The 20354-nt window shown below is 34.0% G+C and overlaps 1 protein-coding gene across 1 annotated transcript; it reads right to left on the bottom strand.

Moving 5' to 3' along the window:
• Positions 1-2230: 2230 nt before the first annotated feature.
• On the bottom strand, positions 2231-6718 carry LOC143540245 (uncharacterized). The gene is made up of 14 exons (XM_077033355.1): positions 6674-6718; positions 6279-6581; positions 6039-6213; positions 5850-5933; positions 5526-5767; positions 5233-5449; positions 4233-4312; positions 4045-4129; positions 3816-3947; positions 3636-3749; positions 3490-3537; positions 3302-3386; positions 2664-2720; positions 2231-2414 (listed from the first exon to the last, which is right to left on the bottom strand). The coding sequence occupies exons 2-14, from the start codon at positions 6497-6499 to the stop codon at positions 2386-2388; spliced, it is 1569 nt and encodes a 522-aa protein (XP_076889470.1). The 5' UTR covers positions 6500-6581; positions 6674-6718; the 3' UTR covers positions 2231-2385.
• Positions 6719-20354: the final 13636 nt, after the last annotated feature.

The raw sequence follows: 20354 nt of genomic DNA, 5'->3' as shown, positions 1-20354 counted from the left end.
TGGACGAGTTTTGAATAGTTTTTATAATTTTACAAAAACACTGGTCAAAGCTGATTTGAGGAGTTATATTCTGGTCTGTCTTTCCGACACCCCAACTCCCTAATGACAAAACCAAACGGGTTGGTTCCAGTTCTGAAAATTAGTATTATGAGCTTTGAAGACAACCCAATTGGTCTTGCACAATTTGGATTAACGAGTTGATAAAACCATTAAACAAGTGTTTGTTGTGCAATCTGCTGAATTGTTGGTACATATCTTTAATGCTTGAATTATTGTGAGTTTTGTATGAATGAGAAAAATATAATAAAAATTGTTATGAGAAACCAAATTCAAATATTCTACTGTTGTAAATTTTGTAGAATTTATACTTCATCTTTTCATAGTGAATAAAATCAGTTTGTACATGTTATAATCTGTCTCGTGAACTAAGTGATCATAAGTTAAGTTGTATGATGAATGTTTGGTTGATTTGCCATGATACGATGTGTGAATACATGTTAGGACTTTTTAGTACGGTTGTCTAATGTGATTGTGCATGAAGGTCGTTGTGCTATTAGCTCAGTGGGTAGAGCGCGCCCCTGATAATTGCGTCGTTGTGCCTGGGCTGTGAGGGCTATCAGCCACATGGATAGTTCAATGTGCTCATCGGCGCCTGACCCTGAGATGTGGATCATCCAAGGCACATATGGCTCTCGCCGGAAAGTTTATGACAGACACAAAGACCACCGCCACCGGAAGATAACACCATTAAAAACCGAAATGACATCACGGAAACAATAATCTCATCGGTGAAGACCTTCTCTTTAGAACATCGTCTCTAGACTTCCGGCAACATCTTTACGGCGTTTGCAGAGGAGGAAAATGGTTGTGGTCGGAAATCGATGAAGGTATAGAAAGGACGGTGGTGATTCTTATCTTTCTTTCCCTTTGAAATCGAGGGGAATAGGAATCGAGAAGCATCGGAGACGTGTGGATTGTTAAGAAATGAATATAAGATTTGAGTAAGCATTAGAGAGGTTTTTTGGATACTAAATTTGAATTGTGTCATTTTTGGTACACGTTCCATTTTAGCATCGATTTAGTTGCAAATTAGTGGTTTGAATAAAAACCCTAGGAGAAGAAGATGATGAAGTTCCTTTCATTATTAAGGTCTGGTTGATTTTTAGGTGAAGAATGAAAAGTGATGAAATTAGGGTTTTAGAAGAAAGGGGGAAGATGGCTGGTGGTGGGTCCCATAATAAATATTCATATTTATTAACTAAATATTACAAAATTTATTAAAAAAAGATATTAGTAATGGTACTTTTGTCTTTTTATAAATAAGTTAAACAGTTTAAAATTCTTTTTCTCCCCTCAACTAATTTAAATGACATTATCTGTCCCAAACACTAACGAGGTTAGTGTTTCGTTAGACGAGGAGTGGTACAAGAAAATAAAGTGAAAGTTGGGAGTGGTGGGTAAAAAAGCGAAAATTGAGAGTGTTATCAGCCAACAAGTGAAAGTTGAGAGTATTAAAAACCAATATCCCTACTTATATTGGTAAAATTAATCTTATTCTATTTTTGTATTATTTTTTAAATGGCACACATCAACGGTCATGTGATCGTTCTCTAATATATCCATTTGATTCGGTAAAACTAGCCGAGCACTTTTGCCAATTAACTTACCAAAGCCATTTGTGCTGGTGTGGTGGTGTACCCAAATAGAAGCTGAAACCATTATCCAAGCCCCCACCTCTCTCTCTCTCTCCCTCTCCCTCCCCCTCCCCCCTCTCCCCCTCCCGCCCTCCCTCTCTCTCTCTCCCCCTCTCCCTCCCTCTCTTCCCCCCCCCCCCAAAACACTTTAAGCATCGCATGTTCTATGAATAATACAAACTAAATCATGACATTTACGCAACAGTTTTCTTTCGATTATAATTTGATCATCCATAAACTTCATCATAGAAGGGTCAGTTGGAAGAAACTCAAAACCCAGGGCACAAAGCCAAGTTAACACCGTCACATTAACAGGTCGATGTGAATTTAACACTTAACAATTTCAATTATAATATACTTATATTATGTACAAAATTACATTTTTTTTTTTAACCTAAATTAATTTTTTATTAATATTATTGATGTTTACACCGGGACAAAGTAAGATGTGCAATTTAAACCAATGGAAATTTACAGTTGACTAGCAATTTAACTGTGCAATTTTTACACGCTTTCTTTAGGCTCAAGAAAAACAAAAAAAAATGATCTTCCAATATTTGAAAATAACAAGTCAACGGCCTCTAGATTTAATTTTGATACCAATCAAAAGAAAAATTAGCCTCACAAAAAATTATGTAATCGAGCAGCTAGAATAGTTTTGACTGTGCAAAAAGCAATTCCAAAAGTGCTCTTACGACGATTCGGGGCCCGGCTCTTCCTCTGTAAAATGAAGTATAACTAACAATATTAGCAATATGATATTGACTTCCACCAAATAAATAGTTCATTTTAGCAAGAATGGTTCATTTTGGTTCTATTTAGTTACCAAACTGTTTCATCCATTCCGGTCATGCCCGAACAATGATTGTGCCACATTGACCGGTCTGATTTTGGGGTTCGTAGGTTGGAATTATACATTTATACTCCTATATATTAAGAAGAAAATAAAGAATGGAAACAGTAGTCTACCAAACAGTGACTTGATTGTTGGTCTCTTTGGTTTGGTTTTCTTCTTTTTCAGTTCAGCTGCAACCATGAACAAACAAATACAGGATTAGTCACCAGGATTTTATTTGGCAAAAAAACAAAAAACTGTTTCTATATCATATACTTCATCCGTCTCTTGAAAATTTCAACAATTTCACTTTTTGAACATCTTATACTTCCCTTTGTAATCTTTGAGTCAAAATCATCAATTTACATATTTTTTCTCAAAGAAAATGTAACTTTTTACAAATGATTTGTGTAAATATGATTAAAAAGTTATACTACAATAATTACCTAATTTTTTGAACAAGATGGTTTTATGCATCAGATACACTTCAGGGAAAAACCTTTCCTTTTTAAGCAAAAGTATTTTATTTATACAGTTTGCTCCATTACGAACAAATCATAACCGAATAGAAACATTCATAAGTAAAATAGATTGAAAGTGCAACCTTTAACGACATTGAATACTGGAATAATAATAATAATAAAATAATAATAATAATAATGGCATTTAAAAACTAGATTCTAATCTACATGATAGTTATGATACAAGAGTGTGCATGTGCGTGTGCGCGTGTGCGAGAGAGAGAGAGAGAGAGAGAGAGAGAGAGGTATACTCATTCCAGGGACTTGATAATCATTAACAATCTCAAAGTTCTTGTATGTGTAGCCAACAAAGTTAATATCCTTGGACGAAAGCATCTACAAATTAAAACCACAAATTAGCATAAACAAAAGACAGTAAATCATATGAAGGTAAAAACAACCGAGATAATATTTGTAGAGTTTAGAACAGAGTATTTACCCTTCTCCATGGTCCAGATCTTGATGAACTCTTGGTTTGGTGTTCTGACTGAATATTATAAAAAAAGACCATAAAAGACAGTACGGTAAGCTAAATACCATGCCTGCAAATAAATTAGATGGAAAGAAACAATAAAACAAATATACCTCTTCAAATTTTTCAAAATTTTGAGTATCCAATTCATCATTTACTTCTGGAATAAATGCAGCTTCCATTTGATATATTCTTTCCCAATCAATACCATTAAACCAAGGATGAGCCTAATACATAATAAAAATATCAAGGTCGTGTAATCTGAAATTTTATAAACTTAGAATAAGACGCACCTTTATTTCATCTGCGCCTTTTGAACCAAGTCTGTGGTTGACATTACAAAGAAGTTTGCTGATAAGATCTTTTGCTTCTTGAGAAAGTTGTGCTTCTTGTGGAAACTTCAAATGTGATTTCCAATGTACTATCTACCAAATGTAACAAAACCATAAGATTGCATCTGTATGTTTGTCAGAGAACATGATTTAACTTCATGATATTAATGTAATTCAAATGAGTGATTACCTTCCTACAGGTTGACATCGGGTCATCAGAGTAGAAAGGTGGATATCCAACAAGCATTTCATACATGATAGCACCAAGTGACCACCTGAAGAAGAAGAATAGCAATCACATGATCATTTAAACAAACCAAGCGGTTCTTAAAACATAACCTAATCGATTTACATGAAAACTAGTGATAAACTACTAACCAGTCACATTCCAATGAATAGCCCTTCTTTAACAGAACCTCTGGAGCAATATAATCAGGAGTGCCAACAGTTGAATAAGCCTGCAATGCCCCCAATAAATAATTTAAAATCAGAAATAAGAAACTATTTACCAATTATAATACTTACAAGTAGGGGTGTGTTTTTTAACCGTACCCGAATAACAAACCCGACTCGAAGCAAACCGAGACCCGAATGTACCCCACTCGAATAAACACTTAACCCGAACCCGAGAATAAACATTCGGGTTGGTAATTGGGTTAAAACATCCATAATCGGGTTGACCCAAACAACCCGAATAACTCAAACACTTGGTTCTAATGTTTTATAGCCCTAGGGTAACCAGATGTCTCATGCTCTCAAACTCTTGGCGGCTGCATGTGTACACATTAATATTTTAGTTGAGGCATGCTCTCTTCATTCAATTCACAATTTAATTTTTCAAAGTCCTAAAATCTCTATTGCTTTTAAGTTTTAAGTATTACTCAGTGGTTCTTTGCATTTCAAAATCCACAGCCACACATCACATAGAATTAAACAAAGTAGTGAAGCACTCCTATCGTAACTACACTCAACTTGGTTCATTCAAATCTATTTCAAAGTATCACTTTAAATCTTTTTGTTTAATCTAGTATGATCAATGATGGCTACTACTGTAATATTTAATAAGTTCCCATAATTCTTATTAAATTTTATGTTTCAAACATTTTATTTCAATTAAGTTTTGGAATTTGTTATAGTTAAATATGGTTGTATATTGAAATTGACTTGATTATGTTTTATGAAGGTTTGAATTATGGTTTGTTAAGGGTGAATATTTTTATTGTTAGACCCAATACCCGACCCATTCTACCCGAAACCTGAACAATCCGACCTTATTTGGGTAGGTTCTTGGGTCAATTTGCTTTGATCTCAAACCCTAACAACCCGACCCGAACAACCCGAAACCCGAATAAATAACCCGAAGAACACCCCTATTTACAAGTGTCCTCCTGTTTTTCTGCCAGTGCTGCAACTGTTCTTGTTGTGTGCGTTTTGGGGCAGCAGAATTCCCCTCGCCTGTTGAATTTGAGACGCTATCCACTGTGGTGAAATCTGTCTCTTCCAGTGTGCTACAATCCAACGGTTTACATAACCCAAAATCTGATAATCGCAAATGCCCATATTTATCGAGTAGCAAATTATCAGGCTTGATATCTCTGTTGCAATCCAATATAGCTGAATAAGTCAGATATATTATTACATGATTAAATAAGTGCATTAATTATATCATACCTATGCACATAATTATGCTTGTGGATAGATTCAATTGCTAAAACTGTTTCAGCAACATAAAATCTGGCTTCATCATCGGTCAATGTATCTTTTCTCATAAGTAATGTCATCATATCTCCACCGGGTAGATATTCCATTATGAGATATAGATATTCGTTATCTTGGAAAGAACAATAAAGCTTAACAATGCAATTGCTGCCCACCTCAGCAAGAAGATTTCTTTCAGCTTTCACATGCTCAACCTAAAACATATTTTATATATGTTAAACTTGTATTAAGATTAAATTAAGCAAAATTATCATTTCATGTTACAAAATCACATACTTGACCTCTACGCAACATTTCCGATTTCTTAAGCTTTTTCATGGCGTATACGGTGCCTGTCATCTTCTCCCTGCAGATTCTGACCTACAACATATGATGTCCGTTAAATTGTTTCAATTTTATATACATAAGACATGTGTTATTTAACTCCAGTTACAAAACCGGAAAGATAAAAAGAGAAGCCATTACCTCACCAAACGCTCCCTTTCCGATCATCGTGAGCAGCTCAAAATCATCAACTCCCATTTTATGCCTTTGAAGGCGCATATATTCTGTCTCCTTCTTCTCTAAAAACCTAAGCAAGTTATTCTGATCTTCCTCCGACACGTCACCATCAGCCAATTTCTTCTCAAGTAATATCCGCCTATTAGTAAAAAAATCCACAGATTACTATTCGCATTCACACAAATATTAAAAAAACGACATTACCGTTCCCGCCTCTCCTGCAAATTCTTCATATGTTCCTTGTAATGATTCTCGATATACTTCTTAGCCGCAGCAACCTTCTGCTTTGTTATATTCGACACCTCCTCGTCCGTCACGGGGCTACTCGAATCCTCACCGTCCGCCATCGACTCCCTCTTTTTGGTATTCGACCTCAACCGATCCCTAGGTTGAAACTTATGCAGCCAACTCCTTGCTGAATCCATCAATTTCCCTCAGCCTAAGGAATTCATGGCCAACCACATATATTTCCCCTAGAAACCCTAATACAATTTCATTAACAGGTTTCTGCAATAACAGATATTATCAATCAAACAATAACTTAACACAATTTACATAATATCTATGATTATTATTATTAAAATAAAAGTTTAACTTACATTGACGAAATTGAATTAAACGGAGGAATTAGGAGATAATCCGTGCGTGAATTCAAAGGCAAAATTATTATTATTACATAGATGGATTAGAGAATGTGAATTAGGTGTGTGTAAATGGAAATTAGTGGATGTAATGAACGTATGGCATAGATACCTGCTAATCTGCCATTGACGTGGTTGGTTGAACTCGTTTAGAATTAGAATGAATATTATTATTATTTGGCCGCTATTTATACCTTGGGTAGTGTTGTGTGGGTCAATTAGTTTACCTTTTTGTTTGTTTTTCACCTGGCTTTGGCTTGCGTGGAAGAACCCCATCAATGATGGATTTTGTTTTTTATATATTTCTTTTTATTTTTTTGGATCGGTACTTCCCGGACGCTTTTGGTACCGGTACCAATATCCTTTTTTGACAATTTTCGAGGTTAGTATCAAGTTTATCCCTTGACGTATGTGAAAGCCTCCACTACGCGTCCAATTGTCTAACCCCATTAGGGGGGGTGGATGTGATGGCATCACTCATCACACACCAGTTGGTGCCACATCACCAACCCCAAATCCATCACATGTGATGGTTTTTTACTAGGGGGGTGGTGTGGTGTGATGATGTGTGATGGTTTTTTTTAATAAATATTAAATTAAATAAAAAGAAAACAATATTACATTAACTAAAAAAACAAGATTACATTAAATAAAGACAACTAAATTAAAAAAACGACAAAAAAAAAACTACGGCCCTTCCTAACCCCACTTGTCGCATATCTCGCGTTTGCGTTGAAGTATGAGCGATTTAAAGGGTTCCTCAAGTTGTTCGTGCGATTGTAGGAGGAAAGTTAGATTGGCTTTTTTTGGTTTTTCATTCAAATGGTTGATATACGTCTCCTCACGTTTCATTTTTAAAATATGAGCCTCATTCCTTCGCACATTCGTCTCGGCCATTTCCGTCATCTTAGCCGACTTGTATTCACCGAAGTTTTCGGCCACCGCTTCCTTTCCAAGTCTTGACGGTTCCCCACTTTTCTTGCGATTCGGCCGTGTGGGTGTAGGTATGTCTTCGTCGGGATTGTCTTCGGGTTCCTCTTTCAAGTTCATGTTTGGCATGTTGCATGATAAGCCGCCGGTAGACGTTGTGTAGTCCCCGGACTTGGAAGTTTTTGATCTTTTTGAAGAAGATCCTTTCTTCCTTGGAGCCGTTGGTCCGTTCAAATCGACCAACGAAATCGGTTCCCACTTCGCGTGATGTCTCGCAATCTCCCATGCTTCCAAGTGGGGAAAATCCCTACATGTGTAAGCTTGGACATATTCGGCCAAAGCGTTATTTATGATAGTCGCCTCGCTCGCTCCACTTTGTGGAGTTCGGGACTACAAAACATTTAGAAAAAATATATATATCAAATTATAAAAATAAAGTAATAGATTATAAAATAAATAAACTAAAATAGTTACCTCTTGGACGTAACAAGCATTAAATTTTGACATTTTTTTATTCAAATCTCCCCACTTGCTAATCATTTGATCCTTATTTCGTTCTGTTGCGCCGGGAAGTTTCGAGAAATGTTCTTTAACACGTTTCCAAAACGCTTCTTTTCTTTGTTGGTTTGAATGTTTTGATTCGGAGCAATGTAAATAAGTCTTGGTCAAGGCGACCTCCTCATCGAACAACCAACGCCGATTACCTCTTTGATGCGGCTCCTCATCCGCGGAATTATCTTCATCCAAAGTTTGCACTTCGTGACGAAAGGCACTTGCAAATTGATGTATAACATCGTTATCGTCTAGAGGATCGACGGACATTTGAGACGATTGAGATCCAAACATTTGAGACGGTTGAGATCCAAAAGTTTGAAAAGCATTATTTGGGTAATTTTGGGTAGAAAAAGGGGGAATAAAAGATTGGTTTTGATACGATTGGTTTTGGGACGGTTGATAATAACGTTGTTGTTGGGAAGGTTGTTGTTGGTTTTGGGACGGTTGAAAAGGTTGGGGATAATAAGGTTGGTTTGTGTCGGGTTCGTCTTGTAAGCGAAATCTCGTCGGTTCGCCAAGATTTTGTCGAACCTTTGGTCGGGTTTGGGTTTTCTTTGAACCCGACCCACGTTTCTTAGAACCCTCCATTTGATATGTTAAAAATGGTGTGTATAGTAGAAGATTTTGAGTTGGATTTGTGTATGTTTTGAAGATATATATAATGTTTTTATTGTGTTTGTATATAATGTTTTTTTTTATTTTCCACAACTCCAACGCCTAGAATGACCCCCCCCCCCCCCCAACGGCTATTTTTCTTGGAAATGCACCCCCACCAAGCGTGATAGCCATCACGCAAACTACCACATTTCCGCATGATAAGGGGGCGGCGGCGGTGTTGAAACTGCCTCACGTGTGATGGGAGGCCACCACGCACTGCCCCTGTCCGCCCTTAGTTTATTTCGTCAAAAACATGGATATACAAGTTCATGTTTTAAAATGGATCAGCGCATTAAAAGCGTAGTTGGACAACGTGTCTAAAAGGTTTTATCATGCATAACCCATATGATATTTGTAACCCTATTTAGTAATCATGTTAGATTGGTTTGCAGGACGATATGACATTTTTGAGACCTGCTTATTAAGACAACGTAGTTTACAGACTTTATAATATATATTTTTTTTTCTTTCTAGTGTCTAAACCTAGTTGTATCTACTTACAGTTTGCAAGTATTTAAAGTGCTGAGTTCAAAATGTGTTTAAAGTCATATCAATAATTGTTTAACGTGTCGTGTTGTCTTATTTAACTTGTTAAACGGGGTTGTGTCATTCGTGTGGTTGAACTTATTAAATTCAGTTGTGTTGAATGTAACGTTTTATGTAATGTAGCACGTTCATTAAACATGTATTTTTCTGTGTTTAAGTTCACAAACATGTTTGTTAAGCTTGTAAGGTATTAAATGTGTTGCGTAATAGAGGGACGGTAGACACAACCAAGGGCGAAGCTTCATTGAGACCCAGGGTGGCCCCGTCCCCCTGTTTTTTTGCGCAGTAGTGTAAAATTTACTCGTTTTCGGCCGAAAATTTTTAGACGTAGTGTAAGTTTAGCCTTTTTCAGCCGAAAATTTGAGCCCAGTCCCCCTCGTTTGTGAATTTTTGTATACATTTTGAGCTCGCCCCCCCCCCCCCCCCCCCGGTGCCTCAGTCCCAGCTTCGCCACTCACAACCCCACGTGTATACGTTAAAACACTGAACAACATGTGTTTTTGTTATTGAATTTGAGTTATCATGTTAATCAAAATTTTGTTTAAAATAATACATATGTTAGCCGGTTTTTGTCATTTACACTTCCATTCAAAAGATTTATCAAACAATTATATTTTATCCATTAGTAATTTAAACAAATAAAACAAAGAGAAGTAATCATTCATCAACACTTATATTTTATTCCGCATATACAATTACTAGTTTTTATCTTCCCATATTACGGGGCTGTTTTACATTACTCGTTTTTAATATTTAAATATTATTTTGAGTTTAATTTTATTTACTGTAAGGAAATCTATAATATACTTAAAGTTTGATGATAAAAGGGTTTCACAAATAAATAAGATGTTATAACACGGTTTAAAAGTTATTTAGGTTTGGTGAGACCCAAGACCTGCTTATTTATTTACTATAAAATTGTTTCTTAATTATAAATAATATTTTTAAAAAAAAAATCATATAACAATTTTTAGTATATCATATTTTATAGGATTTTCACATCAATAATTTGGTGAGAATAATTTTAATTTAATGAGATGTTATAACCCGTTTAAGGAATATCTGGGTTTGGTAAGACCCATACCCGTGGATTCGGTCAAATGCATAAGAAGTCTCCAGTTAAAAATCAAGCAAATCTGGTGACTCCAAAAAAATGGGAAGCGACCACATCGCGACACGTAGGATTTTTATGTTTTCGTTTTTTATCCCCCTATTACGGGGGTCGTTTTATATTATTTGTTTTTAATATTTATCTATTTTTTGAATTTTTATTTTTTATTGTATGAAAATCAATAATATACTTATGGTTTGATATTAAACTGTTTCACAAATAAATGAGATGTTATAATCCGGTTTAAAAGCTATATGAGTTTGATGGGACCATGACCCGTTATTTTTTTTTACCATAAAATTGTTACTTAATTTTAAATAATATATTTTAAAAGTATCATATATTAATTTTTAATATATTCTATTTTATAGGATTTTTACATTAATAATTTGGTGAGATTAGTTTTTAATTTAATGAGAAGTTATAACCCGTTTAATGAATATTTGGGTTTGGTAAGACCCATACCCGTGAATTCGGGTCAAATACATGAGAAGCCTCAATTTAAAAATCAAGCAAATCTGGTAACTCCAAAAAAGAGGAGAGCGACCACATTGCGACACGTAGGATTTTTATGTTTTCGTTTATATATATTATAGATAGATATATACCAAATAACACAAAGAATTGTATAGCTTATGGCATGGCTAACGTCTAACGAAATAAAAGAGACATGCCTGATATATATGAATCTCTTTTAAGTAAGATTATTGTGGTTGTTGTCAATGATTAAATTGAAAATTATTAAATTAAATCGACAATGAACAACGTAATATGTTTATTCCAACGTTAATCTTTTTATAATGGTTTAAAGTTACAATAATTACTTTTATTAGTCACAATGACTTACTGGTAAAGATGTGTCTTTCACCAATGTTGGGTTCAAGCCTCGTTTGAGACTTGAAGTAGGTTTAGGTTGTAGTTGAGTAAGATAAAGTCTATTAAAAAATCTATTATTTAAAGGTCATGTTAATCATTTTTGAAAGTTATAAAAAATACAACTAAATATCTCAACTTTGATAACGTTTGGCATGCCTAATTATTTTGTGATCAAAATAACTAATAACTTTAATTTACATACCGTCAGAAATTTGTAACTGAAATTAAAAAGAAAATGACTGGTTTGTCTCTTTTCTTATTAGAGAAAAGGTATTAATCAAAATTTATAATTAAAATATTGGGGCCTTGGCACTGAATGAGTTTTCTAAGAAGATTTTCATGAAAAATAATGTTAGTTTGATATGCATTTCAATAAAATAAATAGTTTGTTGTTGATTACATTATACATGTATTAAAAACTTGATAATATTCCCTGCTTTAGAAATGATATCATATTATATTACGAGGCATTTGTATGATTTTTTCATGGCCTGGCCGGCACAAGCACGTCTTAACGACGTGGAGGTGCTGCAATTTGTTGGTGTGTACCATATTTTGTTTAACAAAAATTTTATTTATTACATATTTATATTAATATAATATCTATCATCATTATTTTTCCCTTTTAAAACAGTCGAATATAAAATTAAAAACACCACCCAGGCACCCAATAGCAGGGGCAACCACACAAAATTACATCTCTAACGTTAGTATTTTCAACCAATCAACAAAACATATTCTAGTTTTTTTGAAATAGTCAAAAGATCTGATTCTAAGATTCTTTGCTATGGGGCGCGGATGGAAGATTTTTTTGGGCGCCGAGGGCGGCGAACACCGCAGGGGGGCGCAGACGGATGGTGGGCGGCGAGGGTGGGATCCTTTGAACGGCCGGCGTGGTTGAACAAATTGGTGGGTCCCTCAATTTCCTCTCTCAACCTCTCACACACATACATATATGATATATATGTTTATATATATATGGGCGCCAATGGGCATTAAACCATAGTGGGGTATTATTTGTTGGCGGCTTCGAAGCCCCCGGTGGTTACGTGACGCTGACGTGGCACTGGGGAGAGGCTTCGAAGCCCCTCACCATAGAGGACAACCTAACTGGACATTTGGCTCGGCCCAATATCACTCAAAAACGTCTCTCTTTTGTTTGGTATTGCTCGTCACAATGATTGTTTGGTTGTTAACTGTTACAGGAGGATACGCAGTGACGGACCCCGGACCCAGAAATATTTTTCGCAAGGGTCGGAAATTTTTTTGGGTAAATTGTATATCGCTAAATATTGAAACATTTTAGCCCGATTTGGATCGGGTCGGGTCACCACATAATAATAACATATTTTAACGAGAAAAATATATTTCAAAACTGGTTAGGACGGGTAAAGCTAATGATAGCTTCACGAGTAAATTGCTATTGTGGCAACTCAAGTTTCTCTCTTATATCTTATTCAGCATGAAATAAAAACTTATGGCAAATTAGCCTGTCATTTAAGTTTCTCTTATAACTTATTTATTTTATAAAAAATGTATGTTCTTCTATACATACTCTGTAAGTCAATCTATTTTATTTTCGCTTATTTGAATAAGTAATATCATCTATTCATCTTGCAACACGTTCTGAGAATGTGTTTAATGATATTCATTTTTCTTAAGCTACACATTAACAAAATTCATTTCAACACACATTAAATATTACAAGTTAAGATATAAAAAAAATTATCAAACGCAAAACATCAAAGCTATATATGCAATTACATGAGCTAAAAAATAAAAGAAAGTAATTAAAGTAATAAATCAGAAAAAAAAAAGCAAAAACAAACCCACGTTCAAAGGAAAAGAAAAGAATAAACTAGACTACAAATTATTACTAAAACTAAAAAGAAAATTATTAAGTTTAATTCAATTGTCTAAACCTATCATTAGTTTTTTCTACACATCTATGTTATAGAATCATAAAAGCCTTCTTTTTCCATTTTATGTTATTATCTATATCTTTATTAAACTCTTACCCTTCTTCCTTATCTTCTAGTGTAGTTTTTGACTTTTTTCAAAGATCTACAGAGATCAGTGTCAAAATTTGACAGGGGTTGATCGGGATCTTTAAGCATATATTGTACTAATTATTTTTTTCCCACAAGGGTCGGCCGACCCTTGTCCACTACACTTAGGTTCACCCCCTGAGGATACGTGGGAACTTCATATGGGATTGGAACTGGGTGTGCCACCCTCATAGCAACGAGGAAAAAAACGAACTTCAAATGTCTCACACAATTCTCGATAATGTCACCATTACAACTGAAGAAGATGGCTAGCAATGGAGTGCCGACCCGGATGGCTCGTTCATGGTCTGCTCGGCCCGTAAGTTACTGGAAAATCAATTCAAGGTTAACAACACTTATTTGTACGAGTGGACCAACTGGCTACCAAAAAAGGTAAATGTTTTTTGTTGGAGAAATTTATTAGAACGAATTGCTATAAGGCCCATTCTTATAAGAAGCAATATCCAAGTCGGCTCAACAATTTGCCCTTTCTGTTTGGATTACCAAGAAACCATGAAGCATTTGTTAATTACGTGCTCCTCGGCGCATACAATTTGGCAAGGAATTGCTAAGTGGTGTAAACTATCTTATGCCATTGAGTATCAAGATCACTTGGTTCACAGTCCAATACACACACAAAAAAAAAAAAAAGTTAATTCAAGCTATCTTTCCGATTACATTTTGAAGTATTTGGAAATTGAGGAATTACAAGATCTTCAATGAAGTTAACAAGAACGCATGCAAAGTAGTAGTGGAAGTCAAAGTCATAACTTTCTTTTGGGTCATTGGGTGGTGACAAGGTTAAAAAGTTGGTACTGGTTGGGAGATACAATTTTGAGGTACTAGAATTATAGTTTCTTATTTCATTATCCCTTGTATTTATTTGTTGGTAACTAGTCCTTGCTACTTGAAAGTTTTAATAGCATAAGAATATATCCATTATCTACACATTTAATAATATAATTAAAATTTTCATATGACTCTACTCTTTTTTATATCTACTCAGCTATTTATTATATAATAAACCTTTTTCGTTTGTTTTACCACTCATGTGATGACACTTAGCACCATTATATATATTTTTTTCTTTTTTTCTTATATCTTTTAAAAAATGATGTATAAAAAAAATGTACACGTATAGTTGCAACATACTTATTTTTTCAATATTCAGTGTAAATTTAATTTTTTTTAATCAAGGTATGAATTATGATGTGCAAATCATTCATGTACCAATATACTCATTTTATTTTCTTCAATTCACTCTCTGCAGCACGATGGTTGCGGTGACTTAAAGCGCACAAAATATTAACATCCTACTTTTATATGTTATGTAAAATCGTCCATGTTCTTCCTAATTTTATACATCATGCAAAAATTTAACATCTGACTTTTACATATATTATGTAATGTATGTCGATGCGACGCGAGAGTATAAATACTCGTTTATTCATAGTTAGTTATAAAAGAGGGTCACTAAACTTGTACCCAAACAAACTTTTGAGTGTATCTAGCTATATCATTTTAATTAAACTTTGTACAATCACTAAGTATATATTTACAACTTTATATGTTTGTAAAATTAGATATTACAAGTATTTATACAAAGTTAAGTTGCGACTACTAATTAAAAATAAAAAATGAACTTGAGTCAGATTGTTAGCATACATCAGTGGAACAAATATTCATTTTGGTGGTCTGATCCATAGGGTAAAACGAGTCTTTGTCTGATAATGTTAATTTACAGGTGACTAAACAATCGATCCCGGTAAATTTAAGAAGCTCAAACCTCGGTTGAAAGGTTGCCTGAGGTGAAATGGTGTGATGGCTCTTTGGGTGTATTGCAAATGTGAGATGCCATGAAACAGAATAGAGAGGCTAGAAAGTAAACTTATATTGATTACTGGAATAAAGGCCAGCCAATGCCATAACCATAACTAATTTTCAACCATCCATTTAAACTTACAAACTCATCTCTTAATTCATTTAAAATTCAAAAATTACAAATTCATTTTTATAGATAAACATTATAACTATGAACAAATATCAAAGCTTGGTGTCAAAAAATCCTTTTTTAAGATTTTTTTTTTTAAGTTTTAAGTAAGTTATTTCGCTCAAATAACAATCTACTTGCTTGGTGTAATAGTTAGTGTGACTTTTTTAAAGTTGGAAGTGTATTCTTCTCTACCCATGTTCGAGCCCCCCTACCAAGTACCAACGTATTTACTTCGGTTTATTTTTCTTCACGTGTCACCTAACTTTTAGATTACTAACGTTAGATTAACTAGTTCTTTTTTATTTTCTTACTAGTTTGAGCCCCATGTATTACACGGGGAATGGAGAAACATTTTTAAATTTGAACATTAATCAAAACACAATCGACAACACAATTATCATATATTGTAAATAAAATTACAATTTATATTAAAATTATAGGAATTACTAAAGAAACATTGCGCAAATATTTACTAATAAATTTTTTTTTTTAATACTCCAAAATAAAAAAATTACTTGTACAATACGTTTGCGGTTATGTTGGACAATATACATAGTTTATCAATAATCAAAATTAGTCAGTGTCTGCCTGTAAATCTTGACAAAGCGATATAAATGTCCGTGTGAAAACACGGGTTCTTTCAAATACAAGCCAACCATATATAATAAAACAAGATTATGTATTAAATCTTAATCTTAAATATTTATAAACTAAATCTTCTTAAATTCTCTCAAACCACCAGATTGTTTTATTTGTAAATGAAGGTTTCTTATGCATTTAAACTGAATTCACGGGTATGGGTCTCACCAAACCCAGATAGCCTTTTAAACGGGTTATAACATCTCATTATATTAAAAATTAATCTCATCAAATATTTTATATGAAAATTCTATAAAATAGGGATACACTAAAAATTAGTATTCGTTTTTTTAAAATACTATTTATAATTAAGAAACAGTTTTGTAGTAAAAAAAAACCGAGTCATAGGTCTCACCAAACCCATATAGCTTTTCTAAACCGGGTTATAACATCTTATTTATTTGTGAAACCTTTTCATCATCAAATCCTAAGTATATTAATAACTTCCTTACAATAATAAAATTAAAATCCAAAAAAATATATTAATATAAGAAATGAATAATATAAAACAATCTCGTATACATGGAATAAAAGCTAGTTATATATATATATATATATATATATATATATATATGATAGCTAAGAAAAGAAGAACATGATTCTAGCCTTCCAAAACAAACCAAAAGAATAAATTTATATTGTTAGTATATCGATAAACAAATTTATGATATTATAGTCAATGTATATAATGAAAATTTTTAAAGAAGAAAGTATTTTAATTGACTTTTATTTTATATACCTGAAAATACTAAAAAAATAATAATAAAGTAATGTTCTGACCACTTCAATCCCATCTGGCATGTTATTTTTTTATAGCTAAATTGCTTCTTTTTATTACTTAAGGATAAACATAACGTTAAATATAAAAAAAAAAAAAGAAGAAATAAATAAACATTAACACACTTACTTTATATATAAATAAGAATAAGGCTATTTTGGTTTGAGTAATGACCCATAAGGGATCCAAATAATAAAATGGGTTTAAAAATATGAGGATGGTTGAGAGAGTGACAAGTGACAAATAGTAGTATTCTTTTATTAGAGTAGTAGATTTTTACTTTTTAATTTCTTTTCTTATTGTGTGTTTTAAATGATTTTGTTTTTGGTTTAAATATGTTTTTTTTGTGTTTATGTAATCTTGATGAAATCATTTTTTTAAGTTTAGTTTGATACCGTGACGAACCTAAATTAAAAAAGTTAGATTAATTAGTTCTTTTATTTTCTTATTTTTACTTTTTTCTTTTCTTTTTGTGTGTTTTAAATGATTTTGTTTTTTGTTTAAATATGTTTTTTTGTGTTTATGTTATCTTGATGAAATCTTTTTTTAGGTTTAGTTCGGTATCGTGACGAACCTAAGTTAAAAAAAATGTTATTTTGTTGTATTTGGACGTTCACGATTTTTTTGTTTAGTTCTAGCGCAGTATTTTGATACATACCAAATTCGTGCCAATTAGACACAGAAACACACATGTTTCTTAGGATATGTTAATTTGTTATATTTTGGCGTTGACGAACTTATTTTTTGGTTTAGTTCTAGTTATTATTTAAAGTCTTGTTTATATATTAACCACTAATATTCTATCGTAAAGCTTCAGCGGATAGTGGCCAAATCTCATATTCAACTTTAGCAAGAACTTCGCGGAGGTGATGATCATGTTCAACCTCTTTTCGCTAATACACTAAGATGTTGTCAATAAACACAATAACAGATTGATAAGCATGGTTGACGTACCTGATTCATGAGACCCATTAATGTGGATGGTGCACCAATCATACCGGATGACATCTTCATAGACTCATAATGACCATACCTTGTACGAAAGACGGTCTAACAACATCCTCATCTTACATATTTCCTTTTGGTGACCGAATCTCCATAATAATCTTTAACAAATACCATTTCTTTATGGTGACTTCATTCATTTCGTGATAATCAAAGCACATGCTTTTGTCCTTTTTCTTGATAAATCAAGTAGAATTGGTGCACCCCACCCGATAACACATTATGACGAGTAGAACGCTTATCAAGAAGATCCTTCAGCTGAGATTAATCTCTTGCATCTCAAAGTGATGTAAATGGTAAGGTGCTTTTGAAACTAGTTTGGCACCCGTAATTAGATCGGTTAAAAATTGTACATCTCTCTGGTTTGGTTTGTACATAACATGTTGAAATATTACATGGAATTCATTCACCACATAGATGTTTCAAGTTTATTCTTCGCTTGACTAGTGTCAACAACATAGACTAAGAATACCTTACACCCATGTGTCAAGTGTCTCATTGTTACTTTTCATCATTGACCAAACACATATTTTTCTTTCTTCTCACCAGGATGTGTCTATCACTAGGTATAAAAAGTTGAATAATCTTCTAATTACAAATTGCATACACTACTTGATGATGTCAGGATATCCGATCCATGCCGATTACAACATCAAACTTCCCAGAACCATATGAATGAGGTCAATGGAATAGGTCTTTCATTCGACCTCAACACAATAATTTGGATACACATCTAGTACTAAGAAGCCTTCGATGCACAATATTACAACTTTCAAGGTTTCATCAAAGCTTAATAGTAGAGAGGGTAAAAGATCCACTAAATTTCATAGAAAAAAATGGCTAGCCTCATAATCAAACAATATATGCATAAGAATAAAACTGATCAACAAAAGACATGTCAACCACGTGTAAATTTTGCACCTGAAGAGGCTACCTGGGAACTGGGCTCTTGGAAATGCTTCACGGCCCATCAAGCAATGAATAAACTACTAGCCCAAGAAATGAGGCCCAAGTCCAAAAAGTGAATAATATTATAAGACAGAGACCATGTCAAAAGGTAGAGGAGGTCACTGTTTGCATGACAAGAGGAAAGGCCCAAGGCACGCGTGCTCCAGAGGACGAGAGAGCAAGGTCCAACAGACAAAAGGATACCTCCTGCGACTCCAGTGGAGAAGTGAAGAAACCGCATGACAACGAACGGGTCAAAGACCCAGAGGATAAACACTAAGCAGGGTTCCCTCGGACTCTATATAAGAAAGTGTTATGTGTATATTGTAAACCATATTCCATGTAACCAAAGAACACTCAATAATAACAATCACAATTTTATCTTTTTACTCACTTGATCATCACTTGATCATCATTGGCACTAAAATCTATCATTGAACTCTCATACAATCATATCCGGTTCAATTGGGGTTCTGTAACACCATTGGCAAACACAGCATCGTCCCACTCTTAGGCAAATCCCACATCAGCCGTGGACAAGAGAGATCCTTGGTTCATAAGTAAATGTCCCGCCTCTTCAATCACCAATGCGTTTTGGGTTTAGTTGGCTGTGGAGCACATGAAAAGTCCAAGGTTAAGCGTGCTTAGGTGGAAGTAGTACTAGGATGGGTGACCTCCTGGGAAGTCTCCATCCGGGCAACCAAAAACAAATCCGTGAGCTCTTCGTGGGCAGAGCGGACAATATTGGTTGTGCGAGGGGCCAGATGTTACAAGTTCCAACAACACCCTTTAAACGAACTTCACCAACAAAATCTTAAGAGATTTAAGGTATATTATAAGATGTGAAAATGTTTTTAGTAAAAATTGAAAATAAAATGTGAGCTTTAATTCATATTATCCTTTTAAGTATGGGTGCAAACGAGCCAATCTGTTTGCGAACTATTTGAGCTCGGATTGATAAATAACTCGAAACAAAACGAGCCCAAGCCTCAAATAAAGATCGTTTAGTTATTGAGCCCAAGCTCGAACCTTATATAGGAAGCTCGTTTAGACTTGTCGAGCCTTGTGTAATTTTTATGTTTTTCTTTATTGTACTTTTATGTATTAATTTTACAATGTCCAACCGAGGTTTGACTCAGTTAAGGTACTAGTGTACTACACAAGCTCGAGGCAAGCTAGGATTCTTTTAATGTTTTTCTTAAAATGCATAAATATAAAAACGTATATAAATTGGAGTAAATAATAAAGTATTCACACTCGAGTTGAGCCCGAGCTTGAAAAAACAACTTACAAGCCAAGTTAAAACAATAGAAAAAAGAGCTTAATTAGGCCGAGAACTTGGACCTGGCTCTCCTAAGTCAAAATAAGCCGATCTCGAGCCTAGTCGTTATCGGGGCTCGGTTCTGCTTGTTTACCTTTCCAAAAAAAGTAATTTCGAATGTCTTAAGGACCGATTTAGGACCAAAACAATCAAGAAGGAAAAAACCGTAAAATTATTGGGCGTATACTATAATCCCTAAATAACTTCACATTTCAGGCGTTGAAAATTAGTC

Source organism: Bidens hawaiensis, unplaced genomic scaffold, assembly GCF_021521415.1.
Source record: "Bidens hawaiensis isolate Kalapana, Puna unplaced genomic scaffold, B.hawaiensis_p1.1 tig00012184_1, whole genome shotgun sequence".
In the NCBI taxonomy this organism is placed as follows: domain Eukaryota; kingdom Viridiplantae; phylum Streptophyta; class Magnoliopsida; order Asterales; family Asteraceae; genus Bidens; species Bidens hawaiensis.
Note: the sequence above shows the minus strand (reverse complement) of the source record. Positions and strands in the feature narration are given on the sequence as shown.

Bases quoted from the DNA above. Each gene is read 5' to 3' on its own strand.
- LOC143540245 (XM_077033355.1), bottom strand. From the start codon at position 6,499: ATGGATTCAGCAAGGAGTTGGCTGCATAAGTTTCAACCTAGGGATCGG. The intron at 5,450-5,525 runs GTATGATATAAT...GGATTGCAACAG, and splicing joins AAGCATAATTATGTGCATAG to AGATATCAAGCCTGATAATT. The intron at 2,415-2,663 runs GTAGACTACTGT...TTCATTTTACAG, and splicing joins AACAATCAAGTCACTGTTTG to AGGAAGAGCCGGGCCCCGAA.